General features: G+C 40.8%; 1 protein-coding gene across 16 annotated transcripts in view; it reads left to right on the forward strand.

Annotated features, from left to right (window-relative positions):
• The window catches only part of eif4g3a (eukaryotic translation initiation factor 4 gamma, 3a), a 57,047-nt gene that overhangs the window by 23,302 nt on the left and 14,224 nt on the right, over positions 1–19,521 (forward strand). For 5 of the 16 annotated variants that reach the window (XM_020643400.3, XM_020643393.3, XM_020643398.3 and 2 more), the window contains 11 exons: positions 3,133–3,312; positions 4,421–4,550; positions 4,671–4,831; positions 6,524–6,658; positions 8,589–8,844; positions 9,511–10,290; positions 13,001–13,092; positions 14,666–14,957; positions 15,200–15,324; positions 17,631–17,750; positions 18,805–18,960. In XM_020643400.3, coding sequence (XP_020499056.2) covers positions 3,133–3,312; positions 4,421–4,550; positions 4,671–4,831; positions 6,524–6,658; positions 8,589–8,844; positions 9,511–10,290; positions 13,001–13,092; positions 14,666–14,957; positions 15,200–15,324; positions 17,631–17,750; positions 18,805–18,960 — 2,427 coding nt within the window. The remainder of the gene's footprint in view (positions 1–3,132; positions 3,313–4,420; positions 4,551–4,670; positions 4,832–6,523; positions 6,659–8,588; positions 8,845–9,510; positions 10,291–13,000; positions 13,093–14,665; positions 14,958–15,199; positions 15,325–17,630; positions 17,751–18,804; positions 18,961–19,521) is intronic. The other 11 variants (XM_020643397.3, XM_065955086.1, XM_020643403.3 and 8 more) reach the window with 5 other exon arrangements.

Below are 19,521 nucleotides of genomic sequence, written 5' to 3' on the forward strand. Positions count from 1 at the left end.
AATTTAATGAACCGCATGTGGAATGAGAGTACTTTCCTCTTTAAGTTAAGTGTTTTTTATGTCCTATTTTATTCATGTGATAAGAAAGTGTTCATCTGTTGGAACTATTGAATGTCTTTTTGTGGATTTCCAAATGATGTCGGTGTGTTTTTAAGTACAGTTTTATATTTCAGAAGTTGTTTTGTCTGTCCACTCATGTTTCTCGCTTTGTCAGCGATTTTCACTGAGACTGTAGCTGTAGTAAACAGTTTCCTGGTCGTTTCCCAGACCTCCACACGGCCATTTACAATAAAGCCATTGAACCTGATTTATTACGTTAAAGGTGATTTCCCTCCTGGGTATTTTTAGACACTTTTACAGCATTGTTTGTCCTGCTCTCCTTCACTGGGGTACACTGACACTGTGCTGGGATATTCCCAGCGTGAGTCCCCCCTGGTTGTTTGAAAGTCGGTCACAGCTGTTGGTAGTGGTCTTTCTACAAGCCCCTGTTCAGTATAAAACCCTTACCAGACTCCAAAGAGTCATGCAGTGTACCACACAATCAGTACAACTGTAACGCTGGCTGAGCAGCTCAGGCACAAAAAGAAGTATATGAAGACATTTAGCTGACCCAAGAGTTTTTATTTTATTTTTTACAGCTGTGGAGTCTGGTGCAGTTTGTTTTAAGTGCAGGCAGGCTGGTCGTAATAATACAAATAAAAAGGAAATGAAGTGATGAAATGTTCACTTTGGCTCTTCCTCTTAAAGTTTTCTGCAGTAATCAGATCTGTGTTTGTCAGTCAGGACTCACTAAGGTCTGCCTTATATATATATATAACAGACACTCCAATATCCTTATAAATATATTAACAGTTTATAAAGAGATGTCAAATCTTGTCTTCATTTTTATGTCGCAAATGGAGCAGCTGTGATGCCAGACAAATTTCAGACCATGTCTGACCATTAAGTTCTATCACTCAATAAATCAATCAATCAAGAACCTTGATCATTTTATTGTTATCAATAATATAAAATAAACCAGATGTCAAAACTTAAACCCCTCTGTCAGAACCCTCCTTCACCTGTGGTTCTTCTCGTCGACGACTCCGTCATTGACATAAATTCGACACATGAACCCCAGTTGACAGAATTTTCTTACAGGATTTCCTTTCTCACATTTTGCCTTCCTTTAGAAGTTTAATAACAGAAAGTGCATGCTTATTTAAAAATGCACTCAGAGATGGAAATATATGAAACTCATTTGAAGGCCAGTGACGTTTTGATTTGAATCTGCCATCTGGGTGTTTCGTTACAAACAGTGAGCTGGAAAGGGACTGGTTGTGGATATTGTTTGGCGTTTATTGAAGCCAACAGTGGCATCTGGGACAACGTTGAAACACAAATGAATTGAAAACCAATACATGCCAGTCAGCTCGTAGGTTCTGAGTGTCAGCATGGAGGGACTTAAGAAGTCAACAAAGCATTTCAGTGGATGCCAAATATGCACGGTATATCCATCTTTTTTTCCTTTTCTTTTTTAAGGCTTGTCAGAAAATGAGAAGCTGATACTGGACTATACATTGCTACCAGTGCAAGAAATATTTGGAAAAATAATCAAATGGTTGGCAGCCGCTAGACTGTTTTAAGGACAACTGAGGATCCCAAGACTCCACTTAAGAACTTATAATTTAAGATAATAATAATAACAATAATAACTTTATTCATATAGCACCTTTTAAAAACAAATGTTTACAAAGTGCGTTGACGGACAAAGAAAAACTCAGGACAACAACGGAACCGACATCAACAGTCAGGACAAAGATAATATAAACGTAAATGTCAGGGAATGAGAACGATACAACAGGAAGCACTCTAAACGCATTAAATGCAAGCTAAAAAGACAAGTTAAAAAGTCAACAAGATGAGAACAATAACAACATAACGAGGAAGAGGGAGATACGTTCTAAAAATAGAATGAAGATAAAAAGGAAGAATAACTGATAAATGATTAAATAAATACATTAAAAGCATCGTATTCTGTCTTCAATAAGCAGTGTGTGTACGAGTGTTGGACGTCCTCTTCTTCAAACATCAGTTTTAGCTCATATCCTGTATTTTATGGTCAGGATATTAATAAAAGAAAATGCAGTTTCATTCTCATGACTCAAGATAAACAATTACAATTCAATGAACTTTAGTATCGAAAGGAAAGCAAACAAAGCTTTAATTTAGAGACAACTCAAAAACCAGCCAAAGAATAATAAATTCAAGAGAAATCAGCTTTCCCTGACATTTTTTTTTAAAAGAAGCATACCCTCTTCTTCCCTCTAAACTATGAGTTGCCATGGTGTTTAGAAAAATTCAGGTCAAGATACCACAAAGATCCCCTGACGACAACACACACACACACACACACACACACACACACACACAGTGTGCAGCCAGGCTCCATTCAGTCAGTGAGACGTTTTTTCAAACTCATTGGAAATGATTACATCCCTTCAACTATCTGTTTTCATTTGCCTCCCTGAAAACCTTCACAAAGGGAACCCTGGGAAGGTGTTAATGATGAACACATGGTGTATTGTGAACGTCTGAATGATTGAAGACAGATGTCACGCTGTGATGCCCCGTTTACTGCTGTGTGCTCGGGCTTTCTTTGATCTCGGTGTGAAATCTTTAATTCTACTTTTGAGTTGTCTGTTTAGTTGATTAGATGATTACAGGAGGAAATATTTAACATGTCTAAACAGAGAGTGGTGCTCCCTATTTTGTTCATGTCATTCATCTGATTCATAATGTTGTTTACCGATTACAAAAAATACAAAACTTCAGAAGTATTTATTAAAGCGACTCAAAGAGGAAATTATGTGTTGATTATAGAGCAGAATTATAAAAATGTGCATGTCAGCCTGAAACTAATTCTGCCCTTCATTTCTCCGAGTCCTTTTAATCTTATGGCCTGCAGCAATGATGGGAGATTTCTTTCCAAGCTGCTGATAAAAAGCAGGCCTGTCTCACTGTGAGAAATGTGCAGGCCAAATGGTGAAGACATCTGAGAAACAGCGCTTGTTTGTGTTCTAGATAAAGTGTGGCAGCATGCTGAAATGAGTTGCTCTGTTTCTCTCATTTTTTTTTTTTTGTTGCTTTCAGTTTTTCCAGAGAACTCAGATGCAGGCCGCGAGGCCCACCATCCCCACAAACACACCCTCTTTACGGCCCGGCTCGCAGAACCCCACGGCGGCCGTGTACCCAACCAACCAACCAATCATGATGACCATGGCACCCATGCCTTTCCCTTCCCCACAGGCTGCACAGTACTACATCCCACAGGTAACAGCGACACTCTAAACTGGGTTATTGATTTGTTTAAGTTTAGACCTCGTGTAGTTCTACAAAATGCATCATTGTCAGAGCAGATATTGACTCTACTTAAATGGATTTTCTGACTCCGACTGCTGAGGGAACTCATTTCTTTGCATCACCCTGTAAAAAATAGATTTTAAATAAAATCTGCACAACTGAGATAATTTATTCTTTTTCTAACAAAAAGCCCAGACTGCAGCTTTTGGCAGCATTATGACATAACATACAGCTCTGGAAAAATGAAGGGAGAGTACAACAATATGCGTATCTCTGGTTCTACTAATTATAGGTTTGTGTTTGAATAAAATAAAAAAGTTTTTGAATACAACATTTATCCCAACGTCCAAATAAGACATCATCATTAAAGCAGTTCATATGCAGAAAATGACAGCTGGTGCAGAAAACAAAAAAAATCAGTATTTGTCAGACTGCAAAAATGAATGAAAAACAACAAAAACAAGTTCAAATTCATTTTCAAACATCTGAAGGGATGATGTTTTAATTTAGGTAGAAATCAATATTCGGTGGAGTATTTCTTTAGTTTTTAGCTGGGTATAAAACGCAAAGAAATTAAAATTGATGCCTCTTTATGAACTACACAAGCAAACAAAACCATCAGGTTGATTTGAGATTGAGCATTCAGATATGTTCTTTTTAAATGTCTGAACTGCTTAACACTGCAAAATTACATCATAACTGATGTCAAAATGTGCACAAATACCAGTTAAGGTTATCATTCATCGTTTAGCACTGTTGTTTGTCTGTAATTAAACAAAACAGAGAAGAGGATTTCACATTAGTTTCTGCAAATTGTTGTGCGATTATGTTGTTGTTGTGCTGAATAACTGCAAAGCAAACTACTCTTTGTAGAGTGTTTTTGCAGCTGCTGCTGGTTTGATAGTGAATATCTTTGGTCTAGACAGAATTTGATAGAGGGCTTATCCAGAACCTCTCAAGAAAAAAATCAGAACGCTCACAAGAGAAACACAAAACACCCTCCATTATAAAGTGTGCTGTTTTAAAAAAATGACATTTCTACAGGTTTGATTTGGTTACAAATTAAAAACGTGTTAAGTGTCCTCTTTTCTTTCAGTATCGACACAGTACGCCCTACGTGGGACCTCCTCAGCAGTATTCAGTCCAGCCTCCAGGGTCCGGCACCTTCTATCCTGGTCCTGGGCCGGGGGAGTACCCTTCCCCGTATCGTGAGTACTTAAATCAAAACATACCATGAACGTGCTCTCACATTCTGTACCATGTTACCTGAAATCACGCATCGCCTTTATGTGACTGTTGAAGTAATCTATGTTTCTCTTCTCACTCAGATCCCCTCAGGTACCACCCGCCTGTCTCACCCTCTGTCCCCGCTCCCGTCCCCACAGCTGGTCCCCCCTACTATCCAGGACAGGCTGTGTACCCCCCCTCACCCCCCATCATAGTGCCTACACCACAGCAACCTCCACCAGCCAAGCGAGAGAAAAAACCAGTGAGTATCTTAGGAGTTCCTTTTTTTGCAGCATCTGACACTCAATAGTTTTAAGTACAGCTGTGTGATTGTTTCTGATTCTCTGAACCTTTCATTTAGGGGGTTAAGAATTCTGAATCTTTATTTAGGATTAAGAAAGATCGTAGAACAATAGTTTACTTTAAAAACTCTTTCTTTTCAAAACAGTCTCCCAGCAAAGCCCCTCAGATCTCATGATTATCTCTTGTCAACAGAAACGTACACGTTTCCAGTTTTTTCTCAGCACCTCTCATCCACACTGTCTTGAAAGTTGATCTTTACAAAGTTCAGCTTTGACCTTTGAAACAGCAGCTGTCAAAACATTCCCCCCCTCAAAGTTCATTAAGTAGCCGCTTTTCCCTTTTCGACGATATCACAGAGTAAAAAAAAGTCAAATCTACGGCTGGAGTGTGACCAGTTTGGTATTCAAATTACTCCTGATGGTGAGATAAACCAAATCCATTTTACCTTTTTAAGCCATTTGTTAAAATGTTGTTGGTGTTTGTGGAATTATTTTAAGGATTTAGTGTCAGATTGAAGAAGTGTAAGAAGTTGTATGTGTGTAGCGAGTCAGTTTCCTTCACAAAGCCCTGCAGGAAACAGAAAAAGAAGGATAGTACTGACGTTAAACCTCCAGACTTCTGACAAAGAAATGATCAGGCTTATAACGCTTTTTTATCCTGCTCATTCTTTAACTAACTAATGTGATTATAATACTAGTCGCCTCATTATTACTTCACTATAACAATTTCAAGCCTTGTACATTTAAATTTTTGGATAAATTCCATAATTGGAAAACAACCATGTGACATGTTGCCATTGCTTGATAAATAAAAGACACACTGGTGCAAAGCATGTGTATTTATCCGCAGGTATTGTACTTTATGATCAGTGAGCAGAACACTTTTTCTCTCTGTGAAATACTTGATGATACTGAAGTGTTATTACTCGTTTTCATCCCTTGGCTCAAACATTTAATTCAGTTATACTGTTCGGTCGAAATCTGATTTTGCTTCTTCTTAATGAGTGAGTCTTAGTGAGTGTTATAAATCAGTGTAATGTTTTCTACTTTGGTTAATGGTAAATGGATTTGAGCTTGTATCGTTCTTTTCTAGTCTTCTGACTACTCAAAGCACCACAGGTCATTCTTACTCATTCACACACTGATGGCAGAGGTTTCTATGAAAAGTGATCATCAGAAGTAACTTCATCAATTCATACACATTTACACACCGCTAACAAAGCAGTGGGAGCAACTTGGGGTTAAGTGTTTTGCCCAAGCACACATTGGACATGTAGCTGCAGGAGAGGGGGATCGAACCCTCGACCTTCCGGTTCTACCACTCTACCACTGACCCACAGCCGCCCCCCTAACCCTCTATTTTAACAGCATTAACAAGAGAAAAAGAATCTTATGAGATAAAGATGCAAATTATGTGAACAAGCATACTGCACTAGAATAACTAAGATTAAAAAATGCACCTCCAAGCGTTATGAGTCTGTGTGTACTGACACTTTGATGGAGTCTGCTGCTGCTGCTGTTCTCTTTCTATGTATCAGATAAGATCATCTTAATAAAGAAGTATAAAGACCCTGGTTATAAACATGTAAAACATTTGGTCTGCTGCTCCGAGACTCTGCTGCTTTAGTGAGGTCTGTTTTTTTGTGTCATTGTCCTCCCAGATCCGTATCCGTGACCCCAATCAGGGCGGTCGGGACATCACAGAGGAGATCATGGCGGGAGGTTCAGGGAGCAGGAATTCAACGCCTCCCATCGGCCGGCCCTCCTCTACCCCCACACCCCCACAGGTACCGCTCTCTGACACACTCACCTGCAGTAGTTACAGTGGAGCCGGTGTAGCATTAAGAGCAGCTGATTAGACTGCAGAAGAGGAAAGGCGTCTCATGTTGCTCTGTAGGGGCTTGGGCTGTAATCCCTCCTGCAGGACGATGCCTCTCTTTGGTAATTCATTCAGCCATCTTGCCCGCTCATAAAGCAATTGATGACGCCTTTCAACCTGAAACATGCCTGAGGTTTATCGCTCAGGACTAAAATAAACTTTTAAAATCAAAAGTCAATCGTGGTTTGTTGTAGGAGGTTGGAAAAGGGGGTTTAGTGTTTCCACTCCTATGAAACCACTTACAAGTTCTTCAGTCTCCCTTACAGTGACTTAAAGTGTAGTATTTCTACACAGCTTATTTAGTTAACAGCTGTTTCTTTTGTTACACCTGCTTCCTTTCTACTGCTGTTTCTATTCACCCTCCGTCTTTTTACAGTAAATCACAAATCATCTGTATTCTCCTGCTCCTTCTACAGAATCCTCTCAACTCTTTAATCTGTCGATTCAGTGCTTAAAAACATTTGTTTTTGTTCTAGTGCATTGCATATGTAAACAAGTACCGGTACATATTGTGGCTCAGACTCCTGTCTAGACCGCAGGTGTATCAGATGTGGTTTTAAACTCTCACATCTCAAACAACAGAGGAGCGCTCACATATACTGTGTCCATGCGGCCGTCTGCAACCCCTTTATGTGTAACCTTGACCCTGCGTGCAAAATATTGCAATTAAAACATTTTATTTTAAATATGCACATGCTTGCTTTGATGGGCAAAAATAAAATGCACTGGATAATTTTTTATTTTAATAATTAGCTTTCTGGGCTTTAAGTTTTGTCCCCTTCATGGATTACTAACCTTTAAGGGTTTCTTTATTTTTTATCATATTGTTTGTTTTAAATTGTATTATTTTTCTCTTCATTTTCTTGTTATATCCTGGGTCTTTGATTTTATTATTTTGTGATAAAAGTTGCCGACCTCGCTGTCAGGTTCACTGTACATTTATAAATAAACTTATAATCAATAATTGAAGTTTTGATGGAAGATTGTTAAATGCAAAAGAAAGTAACCTGCTCTTTTGTTGCTTGACAATTAAAAAGAATACTAAGCACGTCTATTCCACATGACAGGTGTGTAGGAGAGGAGTGAGTCCATTAACAGTTGTCTCCTGCGCACTGTCTTAACCTGCAAAATGACATTGATTGGTTATGTTTCAGCATCAGGTCTGATGAGGTTTGGCTTGAAGGTCTATTCCCGAAACATTGCCAATAAATAAATATTTGCAAGTGAGACAGTGAGCCGGAGTGGAGGTTTGTAATTGTTGCTTGAAAATGTGAAATTTCCAGACAAGACAGAACAGGTACAGATATTCACTTCAGTGTTGCTCGAATGCTGCCCTGAAGTTGAAGTGACACTCACACATTGTTTGCAGGCTACACAGGTTGTAAGTCCTGGCATTAAAGAAAACAGCAGCGTTGTCATGGCAGTTAAGATGAAAACCGTTTCAATAAGACAATTGGATCTTTGTTTAATCAGCGGAGCCCAAAGAAAAGGGTTTTCCTGCATTCTGAAGAAGGACAGTGTGAAGTCTTCCTCCCTATTTCCTTCTGTAAATGTTAACAGTGTCTCTCCTCTTCTGTCTTTCTGTGCCCCTTTATGATTTTATTTCTCTGGATCTTTCTCCTTTGCTCTGCATCGCTCTGAGCCCTTCCCCTCCTCCTTCCCATCCCTCCCTCAATCTATCTTCATTCTCTGTTTCGTCCACATTGCTGATCCCTTTAATCTTAACATACCTCATTGGACTTCTTGTTTTCTGCTTATTCCTGCTTTTGTTTATTTGTTTTTGTGTGTGCTTGCCTACATCTCTCTGTGCCTGTCTCTCTGGTTTTCTGTGTTGCTAGTTTTTATGGCCGCACCCTCATTATCCTCACATTTTCTACCTCAAATCGCAGCAGCTGAACAGGAGCCAGACTCCAGAGCAGCAGCAGCAGCAGCAACAGCAGCAGCAGCAGCAGCAACAGCAGCAGCCTCCTCAACCACAGCCGGCCAATCCTGGAGGCTACACGTTGGAGCCTCCGCAGCTACCACAACCACCGCAGCCCCAGCAGCCACAGCAGCCGCTGACGACTCGGGCCTCAGACACCAAACCAGGGCCAGGTCTGCTCCTACATCCTCTGGTCCTCTAAAATACTTCTAAATGGAACGCCCTCAAATCCTGAAACAATACACACTATTGGACTATTTTATTTGCTTTGTCATGGCCTACTGTCAGGCAGCTCATGTGAATGCTTTCACTTTCATTTCTCTCACAAATCAGTGAGTGTGGTGTCAGCAGGGCAATCTGCTTTTCCAGTAATTAGCTGGAACGTTAAACTGATACAAAGCAAAAGTTTGAGAACAATTTCTACTTTACAAGTTTTATGACCCAATGCCTAATGTTCACACTGATACACTAAATATTGAAAATATTAAGTCATTGTCAACCTGAGGCCTTACACAGCATCTACTGTTTTAGAACAAGGAGGATCTGTGTGGGATCATTTAAAAACTTAAAGTCTTTTTTTTTTTTTCCAAAGGGCTCTGTCATGATTTCATAATTCATGTGGTGCCTCTTGTTTAATCATCTTAAATTTAATTATAGGATGTTCCTTGTAAATGCTATTATTGTTTGTGTTTTACTGTCTCTTGTGTATTTTATGCCGTTTAAAAGCCAAATTTTAGACAGGCATTGCCAATTAGCCCTTTGTGCTGCAGCGTGTGGCAACAGTTTACATGCTTCATAATACAAATAAATTTTAAATGAATACATCTGAACTCTTCTAGATGAAACGCCAAAACTGGAGCCAGTGGTCCAGAAGTCTTCCTCACCTGTGCTCGTGCAGCCTGAAGCTCCTATGGAGAGACTCGAGGCCAGCGCTGCTGTACCTGAGCCCTCGTCTACTGTGGAACCAGAGCTTCCCTTCACAGCCGTGATGGCCGCCCCCGTCGCTCTCCCTGTTTCAGTGGCCAATAAGAGTGAACGTCCCTCAGCAAGGGAGTCCACTTCATCAGCCTCTTCTCCCTCCCCCTCGCTGGTGGAGCGCAAACCCTCTTTGGTGTCACCTCAGACTCCCAACACAGACAAGCCTCTTTCAGAAGCCCCACGGACTCTAGCCGCCTCGCCTGCTCCAGCTCCCAAGGCTTTGAACGGCCTTGCAGATTCTGTGACAGAGCTGGACCCTCCAGTCCATGAGCCTTCTCCTCTGTCCCCATCTTCACTCCAGCCTCCGGTCTCTGCTCCGGCCTACAGAGATCCCTCCTCCTCTGAAACTTTGCCCTCTGAAGTGAGGCCAGAGGTGCCCATTGCTGCTGTGCTCGCTCCTATGGCACCTGTGTCTGTGGTGCCAGTCACCCTGACCTCAAGCCCTGCCCCTGCTCTGCCTGTCATGCTCCCCCCTGGCCTTCCGCCTCTAGTGCAGGCCACGACAGAGGCTGACGAGCCGAGCAAGTCCTTAGACACTAAAGACCTCGTCCCCAGAGTGGGAACTGAGGCACTTGGAGGCATTACTGACAACAAAACAGAGTCCCAACAACAAGCACTCACCAGGAGGAGTCCCACTACAGGTACAGTATCTGTTAACACTTTGACAGCTGTAGCCCAAATAATTAATAATCCTCACAGGTCCTTTGCCCCCCCCCCCCCACACACACACACACACACACACAACAATGTTTAAACCTGCAACAAAACTGTAATGACTCTTAAGAATGATCTGTTTTTGGTGATAGTCCAGCCTGAAATGAAAGACTTTATTAGTCCAAGAGTATTATGAATGACTTACAATGCTAAGTCATTATTCACTTGGGGTTTTACGAGGGTAAAGAATTGCAAACACTTTTTTTATTGGGGAGGCTTGTTATCGAGAGACGCAGCAAAAAATAAGAGTAGAATCACAAGCTGAAGCTTCTAACGCCTTTATTACATTCATGTTCTGCAGCTGCTTTCTGCCAACGCAGTCCTGCACTCCTAGTTTAGGATGATTGTTACGATACACATCGTCATCAATAAGCCTCCTCGTTGCAGATCACCTGATGTGATAATGGAATATCAAAGGAAGCCATTCTGTAGGAAACAGTGCTGCATATCAGGAAGCTAAATCACTCTGCACACATGATGGCATAGCTGCACTTAAACATTTGTAATGTAACTCATAAGAGAGGAGGGGCAGACACAAGTCAGAAACGGACTAGAAGAAGAGTAAGCCTCCGGTGCGTTAAAAAGGAGCCGTCAGTCATTCTCAGAATAAAACTGATAAACTGTCTTTTACAATATGGAAAGTGAAAATAAAACAATTTTTTTTTTTTTTTTTTATCAACATATTTTTATTAAAGCAAGTTCAAAACATACAGTGCAATTGGGATACAGTCAACATTTTTCTTTTTCCTCAGAAACATTCAAAAACCCAGTATCCCTTCGCCCTGTAAACAACCCTCCCAGACCAACAAATAGACCTCTTACTTTAAAGACAAGAGTAAAAGTGCAAGATTGGAAAACTTCACAGAGAAAACAAATAAAATATAAAAACAAATAAATAATAATAATGAAAATTGACGAGACAAACATAAAAAAAAAAGAAGAAATAAATGAACAAACAACATTGACAGGAATGAAAGTCGTTATGAGCATACCACATAGGTAAATAGGAAAAACAGTATAACCTGTAAAAGAGACAAAATCACTCACGCACACTGCTCAACTTGATCAATAAAAGGGAAGACAACAGCTGCTCACATCCAGGCCACCACCTAAACGGCTGAGGGGGGGGGGGGGCAGCTGGACAGGCACAGCATCAGTATCAGCAGGCGAAGGTGTACTACTACAATACCGCGTCAGGTGAGAGTTTCTCAAAATATTGAAGCAGAGGTCTCCAGTGAGTGTAAACCTATCAGAGCACCCTCTAAGAGAGAATTTAATTTTCTCCAACTTAAGGAGAAATAAGACATCGTGCAGCCATGCTTTGAAGGAGGGAGGTTGTGAAGATTTCCATAAGAGAAGGATTTTCCTGCGGGCGATTAAAGAGGCAAAAGCAATAACATTGTCCTGAGTGGTCAAGGTGGCAAGATCGTCAGGAGATCTACCGAAAATAGCTATAAGTGGGGATGGATTGATGTTTATACCTAAAATGTCGGAGATGGACTTAAAGAAGGACTGCCAATAATTAAGTTATTGGCCAATAAAAAAGTTTCATCAATTGTATCCGGAAATATTCTGGAGAGTTTATATTTGCTGTAATGAAGTCTGTGGAGCACTTTAAACTGGTTAAGAGACAGCCTAGCGCAGCTAGAAGAAGAATTAACAGCCCCAAGCGCCTTTTCCCAGAAATCCTCAGAAAGGTTGGTTTGTAATTCGCTTTCCCAATCAGCCTTGATCTTTTTTATCGTGGACTCGTCAGTTGTGAACAGGAGGTCATAAAGGAAGGAAACCTGACCTTTGGGCAAGATTCTTGCCTTGAGTGCCAAATCAATGCCACTGGGGTTTGGAACATGAGGAAATGCCAGTGAGTGGGTCCTAGCAAAATCACGGAGCTGAAAATATCGAAAAAAGTCTGAGCCATTTAAAAGGAATGCAGAACGTAATTGGTCGAAACTGACAAAAACATCATTAGCGTATAAGTCACCCAGACAGCGCAGGCCATTCCTCTCCAAAAATGCAAATCGTGGGTCAATCCTAGCTGGTATAAAAAGGTGATTATTACAGATGGGCGTCGCTTTAGGGAGGGAGAGCCACCCAAAGTGTCGTCTAATTTGTGACCATATTTTAAATGTGCCTATTACCACAGTATTAGACGTGAAGCTAGAGAGAGACAGGGGAAGGGTGCCACACACCAGAGATGGGAGAGAAGAGGATAAAACACTCTTTATCACAAACGTTTCATGAATCAAATCAAATGATGAAGTCATTTTTATCCCACACATGCCTAAATCTTATTATTTCACGGTCACACCTGTGGCTTTTTGTTTCTGACTGTAACAGTCTGTTGCAAATTCCAGCTGCATTCTTTTAATAAATCAACTTCAGAAATCAACCTTTGATTAAGACTGGCTGTGGTTCAGTTGGTAGAGTCGGTCAACTTCCAAGCATTAATATAATTTTCTTGTTACCTCTAACAGCCTTAAATCATCTTGATTTTTTTGTCCCCAGACTTAAGTGACTTTCTTTTTTTTTTTTTTTATAAAAATGTTTCCATCCTTTAGTTTCACACACAATATTTATAAATAAATTGTGGTTGGTGTTTTTTTTCCCATGCTAACTGAATGATTTATGCCCCTGCAGTAAATCAGACTGCTTCTGCTATACCAAAGACCTGGAGGAAACCAAATGAAGGGATCTCTGCTGGAGAAGCATCTCAAAAGGAGGAGGAGGAGGTAAGACCCGAGGCCGTCTAAGAAACCACACTGAACCAGATGTAGTGAGAACTCAAGCTCCTTTTTACATATGGTGACTTTAAATGACCTTAAAGTAGCTTCAGTTCTTACACACATTTATTTAGCCTTCATCATCTTTTCACAGATATCCATTGAGATTTAGTGACTTAATAATAATTGTGTGTAAATTTTTCACCTGTTGATTAAATGGTTGGTATCTAAGGAGGAAAAACAAGACTTTTTAAAATGCCTAGAAAGAATGAAAGGGTGGATAGAGAGAGATAGAGAGAGAAGGAAGGAAAAGCGCAATGTGGGCAATAGTTCAAGTGAAAAATGTTTCCACATGTGCGGTTGGGGGAAGCGGACATAAATGACTTTGGGGTGTTGTTATCGTCCGAGTACCACAGTAAAGAATCATCCATCATCTTCATTGCTCACCCAGCCCACTGTACGTAAAATCAGCTCCGTCCTGCTCGCCTTTCTTTCTGTTTTACTGCTTCACGTTGGGCTTTTTGCCTTTCAAGGGTTTTCACATCACAGAGTGGATGCAGTGACAAATAATGATTGATTGACTTATTGAGAGAGAGAGAGAGTAGCAGCTGTTCAGCCTAAAATGAAACTCTGAGTGACACAGAAATGTTATTTTACTTAGAAGCATGCATCTCACAACAATAATTAGAGATAATTAACTCCACTACAGATGACAAAAGATAAGTATATCTTTACTTCTTCATTTCTTGCTGTATTAGTATCTTTTTTTTAGTAGGAGGAAAGTAGATTTTTTTATTGTTTTTGTTCATAAATGTGTCAAACAATAGAAGAAACAACAACAAATCAGATTCTTTCACTTTGAAACCAAACAAGGGAACATTTTTTTCTTCATTATCTGGTCCATCAAGCCCCTAAGTCCTAATTTGAGGTTTTATTTTTGGTTGATGAAACATACATTTAAGGGGGAAAAAAAGGGGGGGGGGATATTTAAGTGAAACAGAATGAAAATATATACATCATGATTGTTAAAACTGATAACTGTAGTGGTTTGTAAACATGTGGTGTGTTCTCTTAACGTCTTGGTTCACAGTTTACCTTTTCTGCCAACACTAGCCACAAATACTTTTAGATCTTTAACAGTATGTCCACTGTGTGTCATTAATCCTACTACCTGCTTCAACGAACCTTAAGTGCTCCTATTCCTCCGTCTCTTGTTTGTACCTGACCCCTTCGGCCCTGCCTGTATTTCACCTCCTCTTATTCCCCTCGAGCACCACTTCCATCGCTCTGTTTTTATTCATCCACTGCTCATTTTCCACTCCTGCATTTTTACCCTTTCTTTGTGTCCATCCACTTCAACCTGTCTGCAGATTACCTTCTCACAGCCTCAACTGATTATAGACCCTTTATTATGTAGACAAATTGTGATGCTGCTGGATTTAGATATGATAAACAGCATGTTAAGCTGCACAACATCAACCAGCGAGTTATATTTAACTTGCTTGGAAACAATAGAAGAACTCTTTATGGTCGCAGACAATTATTTTCATATTATTTAACATCCGATCTCGTTTCCTTACAGGAAGAGCCCAGGCCAGTAGACCTCCCTGCAGGAGAGCAGACCCTGCAGACCGCTCCTCTGAGCAGCAGCCCGGTGCCTCTGCCATCATCAGTGTTCACCTCCAGCCCCGTCCCAGCTCCGGCCAGCAGCCCCGAGGCCGACGGAAAGCCTGCCGCCCCGGAGGAGAACGGCGAGGCCGAGATAGAGCCCATGAGGAACGGAGCCGGCCACACGTCAGAGACGGAGAGCAGCGACAGCGGAGCCACACCCGGAGACAAGGAGAACTCCACAGGGGCTGCACAGGACATCGAAGGTTAGGAGAACAGATGTTTAAAGATACAGAAGGCAAACTTTTATGTAAAAATATGTTAAAATCTGATTTTTAAGTTGACATTCAACGTTCTCTGAACTCAGTTTTGAGTTCTCTTAGCGTGACCTTTGATTAAATTATTTCCAGTTCAGTCTTTGTTTCATATGTATAAGAATATTTGCTCTTTCTAAATGTATATTTTTCTTCCTTCCTTCTGGGGACAACCCCTTCATGTGCTGGTCCAGACCTGACTGACCCCGCTGGGAAGCGGCAGTATAACAGGGACTTCTTGTTGGGCTTCCAGTTCATGCCCGCCTGCATACAGAAGCCTGAGGGGCTCCCACCCATCAGTGACGTGGTGCTGGACAAGGTCAGTGAATCTGTTTTTCAGATAATCAGACCACATTTTTGTTTGTAACAGCTATAGAAAGCAATAAAAAAGGTATTGTCAAATAAACTTGTTCTCAAAATTAGTTCTAGAGCTCCTCTACCAGCCTCCCCTACGAGCCAGAAAGGACAAACAATGAAGAGTGTGTGTAGTTTTTGCAATTTCATGACAAAATGTGATAAAATATTTAACTAACTGATAATCTCACAGTTGCTCAATCTGATGTGTTTACCACAAAAAATATCTTTTCCATTTCTATAATTAAGAGTAAAGAAACTTTGAACTGCTGCTAATAAGAAGGAGCTGCAAGCCGAGCTGCTGCTAACACAAGCCGCGCTTGTTATTATGACCTCAGATTGTCATGTTCAGGCTTCTTAGTATTTATCACTGACAAGTTTTTCACCAGGAGCAGAACTCTCTGCAGTGGTCTCCTTGACTCCCAAACTTATCCCTGTTTAGGGACTGGATTCAGGTATCACAATCTGTCCTAATCCTGGAAACCATTAGCATTCATTGATCAACAATTTAGCTTTAATAAATGTCTTCAACCAGACATCTGCATGCAAGTGCAGCTACTAACCTGCACTTAGATGTTGTTTCTTAACACCAACTACATTATCCCTTCTCAAGTTGTTGTTAGACTGTAAACAGTAGCAACACACAGAAACGGAAGTCTTGGCTGGAAATCCTTTGACGCTAATTGTTGGCTTCACTGTTAGCCCTCAAAGTTGTCCATCACTCCCAGAAGTTATAACATGGTCGGACCATCACTGATGGGTTCCCAGACTTCTTTCACATGAAAGAAAATCAGAAACAGAAAAAACCCAGAAACCCAGGAAGGAGCCTGTGAGCCGAGCTGCTACTAGCTGCTTACTAGACATCCAGACCATATTAAACACAAAATATAAAGTTGATAAAATCCTTCATTGAGTTACAAGGGCAAGCTAAGCCTCATTTATTTAAAGGTTTTGAGTTGGACTCGTATGCTGCAGAAATAAATCTGAAACTATTTACAAACTCAGGCGAGCTTTTTGTTTAAGTCGAGTATGAATCAAAAAGCAAAATGTTCAGTTCCTCAAATGTAGAGATTTCCAGTTCTTGTTGCTTTAATCACTTAATTAAATATTACTGATATAAGACTGTTGTGTCTCATTTCCAATTCTTAATACAGTCAAACCAGACTCACTTTTAACTGTGTTTGCGTGAATAGGACGAGATTCCGAGCACTTCAGGGAAATGTTTGTCTAGAAAAAAAGGTTTGTAAATGTCCTGCCTACTCTTTGGAGCTCATTTAAAACCCAGGCACCAGTGAGCAGGTTAATCTTCACAGGAAAACTAAGTAGATAAAGTTCTGGTATCCGTTTTAAATTAGTACAGTGAAGTAGAGCCAATGCCATAGCGCAGAAATCAGCATTAGCTGGACAATATGAAGAATTTGATTTTGTCCCCTCAGGCTGCAGGAAAGTATGACGGAAATGAGTCATCATTTTCTGAAGTTGAAATGATGGATTGTATGAATAAATAATGTCATTAGTTAAAGGCATAGGTTTAAGAAAAGCTCTTCATGAAACAGTTTTCCATCAAAGCAACAGGCTGAGGTTCAACATCCCTTTATTCTGTTTGAGTTTGCTTCATTCCTCTGATCCACACATACGTTCGGGTGGAGCATATGGCCCGCTGAAACGCTGTTTTGATTAAAATCACATTGCTATTATGTCACACTTGGCACTGTTAAAGAGTACATACCCCTCCCCCCACCTCTCCAAAAAAGAACAAGCCGACTGGTGAACAGTTGATGTACAATCCCGTGCGCACGTTTTCTCTAAAGGGGAAAGTGAAATCTCACTGGGAGAGAGCGGAGAGGAAGTCAAGGACATCTGAAAGACAAAGAGCTGGATTTGTTCTCCTCTCCTCTCCTCTCCTCCCCCACAACTATCCCGCGTTCCTCTCACTCGTCCTCCACTCTCATCCACATCTGGTTCTGACTTCTCCAACTGAACGGCCAACTCAAGCCACTGAGCAGAATTTATTACCCCAGCAGTAAAAAAAAAAAAAAAAACATGAAGCAAAAGCTGCCAATGTAGTACGACTGTCGTTTACAGTGGGTCACCTTTAAGGGACCACTGGGTTAGAAATGTAAACCCACTGACACACAACAACTCCTTTTACCCTACTGGCACTATTGTTAGGGGATCACTGCTCCCCCTGCTGTTCAGTTTCAGCTTGTGTGTGTGTGTGTGTATATGCGAGTGTGTGATAATGTATTGTCTATGCTATGTGTCGCACAGATGAACCAAAACAAGCTGCCGTCTCGAGTGGTGGATTCCAGAGCGATCTCCAGAGGACCCGATTTCACACCTGCCTTTGCAGATTTTGGCCGGCAGATAACCGGAGGACGAGGGGCTGCAGTGAGTCATAAGTGCACACGCACCATTTCAACACTCTTGTCCCAAAGCGTCAAATACTGACAACTTAACACAACTTCAGGGATCTAGAACTGGAACATGCAAGGTATACCCTTTAGCATCCACATGTGAAGCTAGAGGCTTTCAGCAAACTCTGTTTGCTGAAAGCCTCTAGCTTCCAAGGTCAGGGAAATGCTGTGAACATAGACTTGCAAAAACCTCAACTCAAAGAAACAAAGCTCCCTAAATCATCACTGTTTCCCCCTCTGTTCAGCTGGGTGAATAGAGAGATGACTTGAAATAGTAACTGAAGCGGGGAAACATAGATTACAGAAGACAAACTCGAGATGGTTGTAGATTCATAGTTTACAAAGATCTGAACAGACAGCAGGCCTCGAGGCAAATTAGTGCACTACTCAAGATTTTAGGTAAGTTGTTGAAAGGCAGGTGATACTCTGGTTGCCTAGGAACCAGAAATGGAGCAAGCTGCTTTTAAAAAAAACTGCAGGTTTTAAGTATTAAAAGAACAGTCTGACTCGAGTTTTTCAAGCTGTTACTGTAGACTGAGTCGGGGATCTGATTCAGCTCTTATGGGGCTTCTTTTTATAAGTCATAAGGTGATACTGTCGCGTTTCTTTATATTCATTATATGTTATTTTTAATCCCAGATAGACATTTTTCCTGTGTTACGCCCAATCAATAAGGCGGCCCTATAGGGCTAACAACAGACCACACATTGACCCAATAAAACACTTAAAACGCCTTAACAAAGTCAAAATCAAGAGATCTATTACTAAGATGACCAAACACAACAATCCCAACAAAGAGGCACAGCAGCCCCCACTCCAAAAGCCTCTCTTCTCCTGAAGCCAGCTCTGATGCCACGTGTACCTCGTTAGGTGATCAGTAGCTTCGCCTGAGAGCAGCAGGGACAAACAGCAGAGGGAAGCAAACAGCCGTAACACTTGTAATAGCTAATATGTCATTGTAACATGTTTAAGATAGTTTCAGCTTTGCTTATAGACACGCTGTACTGTGTATTTCTTTGCTCTCACAGCTGATTAACATCGGGGCACGGCGGCCTCCACCCAGGAAGATCATCATGAATGTGTCGGTGAATGACGAGATTCAGCTGAAAAAGTCCGAGAACGCCTGGAAACCTGGAATGAAGAGGGAGGGTCCTTCAGAGGATCCTGAGATACAGAAAACACAGGTAGGTCCAAAATTACAAAAACGGGAATGAAAAGAGACTCAACAGGAGAACCGTTTAGATTCATCAGACATCAGCTCTCAGCGCATTGTTCTTATTGATGACTTTTCAGTTATTAGAAATGTAAATGACTTTTGATTATATGATTGATTCTGTAGAAATCAGATATTAAAATACTCATTAAAATACTTGTATCAATCTGTTTATTATAAAAGTTACCACAGAATAAAACAAATGTCAGACTGTTACAATGATTAGGAAAATTAATCATTGGAAAAACTACTGATAATAGCGTCACTGAAAACAGTTATCTTTAATGATACAAAGGTTGATCGATATAATACCCGACCTTTAATTAAATGTGATGGCTGATAATTAACTGATACTACCACATCGTGTGGCCCCACATTTACAACATGTGCTACATATTAGTATTTTGCTTATATTTCTTTTAATTAAGTTGTATCGAAGGGCGGACTCATACTAGGCCCAGTTTGTCCCGTACCGTGCTTAAGCACGATTGCGCCGCCCCCCCATTCCCCCGCTGGCCTGCACTCACACTGC

This window comes from Labrus bergylta, chromosome 5 (genome assembly GCF_963930695.1).
Source record: "Labrus bergylta chromosome 5, fLabBer1.1, whole genome shotgun sequence".
Classification (NCBI taxonomy): Eukaryota; Metazoa; Chordata; class Actinopteri; order Labriformes; family Labridae; genus Labrus; species Labrus bergylta.